This window comes from Ceratotherium simum, chromosome 8, assembly GCF_057802395.1.
Source record: "Ceratotherium simum simum isolate JZ-2026a chromosome 8, ASM5780239v1, whole genome shotgun sequence".
NCBI classification, from domain to species: Eukaryota; Metazoa; Chordata; class Mammalia; order Perissodactyla; family Rhinocerotidae; genus Ceratotherium; species Ceratotherium simum.
The window spans coordinates 10,377,987-10,386,457 of record NC_141907.1 but is presented as its reverse complement, the minus strand read 5'-3'; the positions used below and the strand labels follow the sequence as shown (position 1 = coordinate 10,386,457).

Here is an 8,471-nt window from a genome sequence, read left to right as displayed (position 1 = left end):
CCCTGAGCGCGACCCCCGGCGCCCACGCCAGCTCCAGGGGCCCCTTCCCTGCGCGCTACGCCTGGCAACCAGCAACCAGCTTCTCGGGCGCCGGGAGACAGGCCCCCCGGCCTCTCCTCCAATTCCCGGCTTCCATGGCAACCGCGGCGCGCAGCCCAGGCGTCATTCCTCCCTCAATCCGCATCGAGCTAAACCATTCGCCTCAGGGACGTTCGCAGGGCGAGAGGGAAACAAGGGAATTTGATAGAACGTCTGCTCCGATTTTTCTACCTAGTTTGAAGGATACACTTCCAGTTTTCCTTTCGCCAACTGCCCCTGCGAGGGTAGCGCCGCGCTTCGCCTGCTCGGCTCGAACGCCTCCCCCATCCCAGGCCCACGAATGGGCCGGCTCCACGGGGAGACTCGCGGTCGGTGCGGGTTGGCGCCAAGGCGGGGGGCGCGCCAAACGCAGCGCGCAGGGGGCGGGGAGATGGGCAAGATGGCGCGGGGCGAGTGAGTCTCTCCTGGTACCTTCAGTGGCCGCTGAGACACCGGGGCGGGGGGTCCTGCCCCCACTGCCGCCCTTCCTCCTCTCCCCCGCCCCCGGAGACCCCCTCCTTCCCTTTCTTCCTCTGCCTCGGGGGGAGGGGGAGGCGGGCCCGCTTCCCGGGACACCATGTCGGACTCTGAGGAGGAGAGCCAGGACCGGCAACTGAAAATCGTCGTGCTGGGGGACGGCACCTCCGGGAAGGTCAGTCCTCGAGCGGGCTAGCCGTCCCAGGCCTGCAGGAACCCCGGCGCGGCCCCGGCGCCCTCAGCCTCTTCCCCGCCGCCGCCTCATTACCCCGAGTCCCGGGACCTCTGGGCCCGGGCCCGCCTGGTCTTGGCCTGGGGCCGGACACGAAGCAGGCGCTTGGTGAAGGCCGACGAGAGCTGTCCAGCTCCTCTTAAAACAAAACAAAACAAAACAAAAAACAGTCACTCCTCGACTCCCTGCTTGGATCGCGAACTCCTACTTCTCCTTCATGACTCGGGTCAGCATCACCTCCCTGGGAAGCTTTCCAGCTTCTCGTCTCTGAGGACTGGCAAGGATCTGCCAAGGCATCTTACCTCTTTTTACTTTAGTCCAGGTCACACTTGTCTCCTTTCCCCCCCTTCACCGTTTCGGATGCCTCCACTGTACTGGGAGCTCCCAAGAGCTTGGCTCTGGAATCAGAGTCCCCGGGTGAGAATTGGGGCTCCATCACTTACTTGTCGAGTGACTGGAGGGCAAATTGCCAACCTATTTGTGCTTCATCTGTAAGATAGGTATTGATGGGGGTCGCCTCAAAGGGTTAAGTGTGCAAATACACATTAAATGTGAAAATCCACGTAAAGCTTTCAGAACATGGTGTGCACTCAATAAACGTTGGTTGCTGTTTTACAGCATCATACCTGTTGTCTGTTCCCAGCACAGCACCTGTCAGCACAAGCATTCATTCAACAAATATCTGTTGAGCTCCTGTTATGGGCTGGATGCTGAGGGTAGAGCTGCTAGCTTGATAGAGGGGATCCTTGCCTTAAAGTCTAGACTTCGGTGATGGTTGGTTGAATGAGAGGGAGGGAGTGCGTGCATGAGAATATCCGGCAGCCAGTCTCCTTATCTCCTAGGCAGGGGTTTTTAACCCAGGGTTGTAGAGCTCCTGAAATGGAATAAACATTGCCTGGTACTTGCTCTTTGGAGAGGGTCTATAGGATCTCAAAGGAGTCTGTGACACACACCCCAAATAAAGCGAAGAGCCTCTGCCCGGGGTGTCTTCACACCTGTCGCTTCTGTCAAAGGTGCTAACACTCCTTCTGGGAATATTGCTCAAGTTTGTCTCCTTTCTTCTCCACTCCATTTTCCCCAACCAGAGTCTTCAGAAATGCAGGTTATTATTGCTACCAGTTTCCCGATTTCAGCTTCACGTTTGCCTGTTACTGGTATAGTTACCTTGGTCTCTGTGGTGACGATTGCTCTTTGCCTTTTCCCTGGCAGTTGGCACTGGGCAGCTGCTCCTGTCTTTGGTTCTGAGATTTGAGTTCTGAGGCCCCCTGGGAAAGATGTCATTCAAATGCAAAATTTGGAGAGTTCTCATTTCTTTCTTGCCTTCCTGGGAATTTTGTTATTGATTTTTATTGCTGAGGAAGAACAACTTAATATATTTTGATTACTTTTAAACATTTTGGGGAAGAAAAGAACTTGGGATCACTTTTCTTTATAAAGTATTAATTGTATGAATTTTTGTACATGTAAAACAACTTTTTGAATGGATTAATTGTTTTAAATAAATCAGCATTGTTTCTAACACCTTTATTCAATAAAAATTTTAAGTTATATTTTTATAGTTTTCTCATCATTCATATTTTCTTTTGAATGCCTTCTAATTTTACGTTTCCTAAATCTTTTTATAGTCAACTCATAACTGAATTTATTTCCTTTTTAAAATTATAATAATATATAACACCAATACACTTATAAAAAGACACAAAAATTGCCCGTCATTCTACATTCTATCGCAATTCTTTAAACTTGTATTCATTTTTTTCTCCTAGTATTTATTCGTTATCATCATACATGTATTAGTTGAAATTTGTTTATAATTTTGTATCTAGGTTTTTTATTTAGCCTGTCATACATTTTCCTCATGTTGGTAATTTATTATGAATAGTTATGTTCTTCATCTTTGTTTAAAATTCTGTGTAGGACAAAGCATAATTTTTGCAGTTCAATATTGTTGAATTAGGATTATCATTCTACTTCAAAGGATAACTGTGATACTCTTTATGGTGTTCTGATTTAGTCTTCATCATCTTAGCTTGTGTATTTTAAAACCATAAAGACTTTTTTCTGCCAGAAATTTCCGGATATAAGCATCAGAAACCTAACTATTTTTCATTATTCATATATCAAGCTTTTTTTCCCTCCATACCCTGTTCAGCTCTCAAATTATTGGCGGCTGCCAACATTCCCATTCTCTTCTTTTACTGTCCTTTTCTTTTATGAATTCAGCCTCTTTTTCGTTCTTATTTGTATCCTGATTTAACTTGTGGCCATTTTTTCTAGCATTAGTTTTTCTTGCTAGTTCTAACTCAGGGCATTTCTATATACACTGACAGAAGCAACTGAGTATTGAGATGACCACTAACAGTATCTCCAAGAGAAATTTAGCTCCTCCTCCTAGTAGCACGTGTTTCTATTTATTTCCTGTTTTGATTCATACTTTTGATTTTATTACATATTTCTTAAGATTTTTTTGAGGCAAAGTATTCTTTTATGGTGTCTTTTCAGTGTTAGTAAATGTAGTGTGGTTGAAATTGTTAGCAAAAGTTCACCAAACAATAAAAAAAATAAAGAATCAGATAAAAACGTTTCAGATATGGTAGATGGTTGTTCACTTCATAATTGTTTAAGAATGGTATTTATACAATGACTTGTGAGAAATTATTAAATGTGAAAGATGGCACAAAGTCTAGATAATTGAAGAGTAAGTGCCTCTCACTGATTCGGTTGATCCTCTGTTTAATTTTTATAGTAAGATGTCTGGGGACGAATAAGAACCCATTTTAATGTTCTGTTTTCCCAATGACCAATACTTTTGACAGATTATACTCTATTTCAAATGAAAGTCCTAGCTTTATGTTTGCCTCAAAAGTGTGAGGGTAGGGCTTCCAAAATCTAGAAGTCCTGTTTCCAAGAAAAGAACCTTAGAATTTTTCTGAATATTCATTAATATAAAAATATTGAACTTTGAGAATCTTAAATGAAAGTGAAAAATTACCTTAAATGACATTATGCTGATGTTTATGTGCCTTGAGTTTCTCTTTGACTTATAAAAGTATTTCAACCATCCATATATTAAACATTTTTAAATATCTGTAATAGTATAAGTAGTGATAATTATTTTTCTCTAGAACTCTGAGCCTCTTTACAGATGATTGTGTGCTCTAAGTTAAACAAGCTCAATGGCATAAATAAGGCTAAATGAAAAACAAAAGGCTTCAAAAAGGAATGCTTACCTTTTTTATTCTGATCTCTCAGTTTTTGTATTATTGTTATATGCTTCAAGGAAGCCAAATAAATTTTCATTTTGTTGTAGTGAGTTTATTTCTCAGTGTCTAGCAGAACATCTTTTTTGTGGTGCTCAATAAATATTGACCAAATATCTTAGAAAATTATTACAAATGCTGAGTATTTAAAAGAATTGGAGTTAGGGTGTGCAAGTTGCCATTTGTGTGGAAAATATGGTTCTTGTGTTAAAAGAAATTTAGGTCTTTTTGTTTAAAGGAATTGAAATTTGGCCACGTTTTCTTTTGCCTGCTATACTTATGTCATAATTAATTATAATAAACTATCTTGGAAATTTTATCTTAGTTTTCATTATTTTAGGAGTTGACATCTAATTTTAACTTTAAAATTAAAAAAGGCTGTTTTTCCTTAACTTTGGGAGTCTGTCTTGAAGAGCATATAAGCTTCATGAAGCTGCCTTTCTCTTCTCTTTGGGGAAGTTTACAATTGAATAGTGCATTTAAAATGTTTAAGAAGTTTCTGAGTTATTTCACTTGTTACCAGAATGATTAATTATTCGTTTGCTTTGATAAGAAATGGTATCCTAAAAGAAAGCTTGAGAGTTTTGAATATGACTTTGAGTTGTTATAAAAAAATGTGGATGTGTATCTGTTCTGGTTATAATATTCTTGTGACTTTTAAGATTTATGATTCTTGGATGGAAAGTATTTATTTTTGCCTGCTTAATATTAATCTTAAAAATATCAACTTCTTTATTTGAAAGATAAACATTATCAGAGTCATTCTATAGAATTATTTTCATTTAACATCTTTAATATAGAGAAAAATTAGACACTTAAAGATACTTTTCCTGTGGGGGAAAAAGAAAAGAAATTCTATAAACAGGCTTTCCTCTGCTTCATTAGTACTTTTTTATTGGCTGTGGGCACAAACTACTCAGAATATTTAACCTCAGAAATGAAACTTTTGAGTTCTCTGAAATTTTATTGAACTGATATATATGGATATAGAAGATTGAGATGTTTAGTCTGAATCTTTGGTTTTAGTTTTCCAAACTAAATGTTTTCATTTTCTTTGTTGATGAATCTTAAATTGTAATTTCCAGCCAGGAGAAGGAGCTTGACAATCAGGGGATTTAAAGAGATCTAAAAGATTAGCCTGTTGTCCCCACTGATAGCTGCTGGCAAGTGAACTTTACCTGGTGGAGTGTTTAGTCCCTTCTCCCCTTGTAACTGATTAGAACTACTTCAAGTTGCTTGTTGGATTAATAGGAGAAGAAATATTAAGATTACTTAAAAAGATTTAGTAGTGATTTTATGTTTACATTTCTAAAACAAAGATATTAATTTTGATATTCTGTGCATCAATTTTTTAGACCTCCTTAGCTACGTGTTTTGCTCAAGAAACCTTTGGGAAACAGTACAAACAAACTATAGGACTGGATTTCTTTTTGAGAAGAATAACATTGCCAGGTAAGAGACTGAAAATCTTAACACAGAAAATTGTACATATCTTACAATAAGAGACATAGGCATAAATGTTTAAATAAATTTTGGGGCTGCTTTTGCATGAAAATAGATGTAATCAGTAAATCTATCTTAGGGAGGTTAACTTTCATTGGCATCTACCATGAAGACATATTGTCCATGAGTGTGAGAAAAAAGTTTGTATATTCCCCTACTCGCCCACTATTTTTGACCACTACACATTTTTCAAGGATAAACAATAGTTGCTTATAAAATTCCAAAAAGTTTAAAAAAAATCAAATGCTATACAATTATCAACAGATATGGTATAAACTAAATGTGAAAAGACTGGAAAGATTATTTTTTAAAATATTATTTTGATTAGCCTCTGCTTCAGTTTTTTGTTTGAGAGAAAGTTGGAACAGAAGTATAATGTAGCTATGGAACTTCTGTGCTCTAATATGTGAATGCTGTTTTATGCAAGGCAGCATGAAATTGCTGGCATTTAATAGACCACTAAAATTTAGGGTCCCTAGGCACTCATAAAAATACAGTTTGAGCATTCAAGATGTTTCAGTTCACCATGCAAAGAAACTATTTAGATGCCAGTTGCAGCACATTTTGTGGGAAATACAGGGAAATAATAACAAAAAAAGAGTGGTTTCTGTTTTAAGTTAGTTTCTGAACAATTGGGGCTTTAAAATGCTCTGTCCATTCACTTGTGATGGTTAAATTATATGTTTAAAGTATTTTATTAAAAGCAGTTTATCTTGATTGACTTTATAAACCAGTCCATCCCTCTCCTCTCTGAGGAAACAAATTTGAATAAAAACGGTTACAAGTGTAGTGTCAGATTCGTGTACTGGAACGTGAGTGATATAGAGGGAAGGGGTTTAATAAATTCTAATATTGTTGAAATATGTTAACCTCTCAGACACCCCATCTATCAGACAATTCTCTATGAAAGTTTTAGAGCAATTAATGAAAACTCTTGGTAATTGAAGGTATTCTGCATATCTCACTAGTAATATACTCTGTTATATTGTGTGATGGTCTATATTTGGCTACCAATGAAAAATAAATTAGAAGATATAGCATGAGAAAAGAATTCCAGTTTTCCGTTACTAAGTTATTGTTCAGCAAGAGGTTTAATGGGAAACGTGTATTTTGTTTCATTTGTATTTTCTTTTAATGCAGTCAAAACCAAAAATCTCATTTTATTTTTATTATTCTCTTATAGATAGGTTAATGCTACATTCAGAATATTTACAGCAGTCACTAGCAGAATACATGCACAAATCACATAATATACATGCTGAAAACTTATTTTCACAGCAATTTTTTCAGAGATGCCAGTTGTACACAGAGAACCTCATTATGTATTTAGTTATTGACTATTTTGTTTTAATGCTAATTAGCAACAGCACCAATTTTCTGTATCATTAATATTTTTTAATTTTCCTGATGTTTTTAGTTCAAAGTCTTAAATAAAGGAACAAGCACCTACTCAAACACTGAAAACATTTTAAGACTGGTTTTGGATATTTTATATATGTGACGTGATGATTTCTGATCTGTTGCACAACAGATCAATACCAATTTTTAGATTTTGATTACTTTGTAAAAAATATTTGGTGGTTTTGAAATCCAAATTTATAGTATAATATTTTATATTTAGAAAGTACTTAGGTTAAAAAATGACATTAATGAATGTATATTTTAATTTTTCTGATTAAGTTTTTATTTTGATGGGCAGAGTTCCAGAATTTTTTTTTTTTAAAGGCAGTTTGTTTTATGCTACTTAATGGACTCAAAATTGTGGTAGAAATTTCAGTAGGAAAAAATTGTTTTAATGTAAATTGATTTTATATAATTAATTGGTATGTTAAGAAATAAGCTGAATAAATTACAAGGTTTATGGTATATCCTTTATATACTTTAGCCTTAATTTTAATTCATTGTAAGTGTCAAATGTAGGATGATTAATATTTGAATCATTTGCTAAAACATTACAGGCAGCATTATTGAATTTGTAGTAAAGCAGCATAGTAGGTAAATCTAATATTTGTTAGTATTCTAGTAAGTCTTCTGTCCATTCAGATCATTAGAGGTGTAATACCTCCTGTCCATCTATTGACATTTTCTTCATGCAAGTTTTCAAGGTCATTACTTTGCAAATACTCATCCATTTTAGTATGTTTCATGATCTGGTATGCTGTATAGTCTGGATGCAACCACTGTGCAGATTTTACTGCTTAAAATAGTGTATCTGTTAGTCAGAGATTTTGCTGATAGAGCTTCTTAAGAGCCTTAGTCAAAATACTTTCAGGAAGCTTGTGGGTACAGTCCAGTAAACAGCGTTCTACTGTGAAAAGGATTTCTAAGTCTTTAGTACAAGAAGTGGGCAGACTTGTGTTTTTAGTTCCATCTTGACTATGCAGCACTTTAAGTAAGGTTAACCAAGGCACCAAGTGTACTTTTACAAGGTCACTGTTGAATCCTCTTGGTGGCTTTGGTTCATACCAAAAGCAACTTACCTGTATTTTGTCACCTCATTTATTTTATTTTTTCCCCTAGTTACATGTCATTTCTTACAAAGGAGCAGGAATTTTGTAGCATTTTGCATTTGGGATTAAATTGCTGACAGTTTCCTTAATGTTCTTTAATTAGTTAGAAATTTATATTAGATTGATTCTTGATTTGTAAAAATTTTGCAATATTGATTATTTGAATACTCTTATATAGCTTTATAGGTACGTCATTTTGAAAATATACTAGGAGACTTCATATGTTTATGCTTGCAAAAACTAAAATGAATATTGATTTGAATTCCATCTTTATGTGATTTTGTTTCCCAAATAGGGAACCCCATTTATTTTTATGTTTGTGTGTTACTAAGCCTAAAATTCAAGTGTGGAAGTTAAAAATATATTTCTAGATATTTGAAATAACTATGAAGTTAATATCATTTGTTGAAG

The 8,471-nt window shown here is 36.6% G+C and overlaps 1 protein-coding gene across 3 annotated transcripts in view; it reads left to right on the top strand.

Moving 5' to 3' along the window:
* The first annotated feature begins 486 nt into the window (after positions 1 to 486).
* RAB28 (RAB28, member RAS oncogene family) overlaps positions 487 to 8,471 on the top strand; it is a 101,416-nt gene continuing 93,431 nt past the window's right edge. The window contains exons 1-2 of one of the 3 annotated variants that reach the window (XM_087434098.1): positions 487 to 730; positions 5,403 to 5,499. In XM_087434098.1, coding sequence (XP_087290224.1) covers positions 656 to 730; positions 5,403 to 5,499 — 172 coding nt within the window. In that variant the 5' untranslated portion in view covers positions 487 to 655. Of the gene's footprint in view, positions 731 to 884; positions 1,014 to 5,402; positions 5,500 to 8,471 lie in introns of those variants that run through there. The other 2 variants (XM_004432276.2, XM_087434097.1) reach the window with 2 other exon arrangements.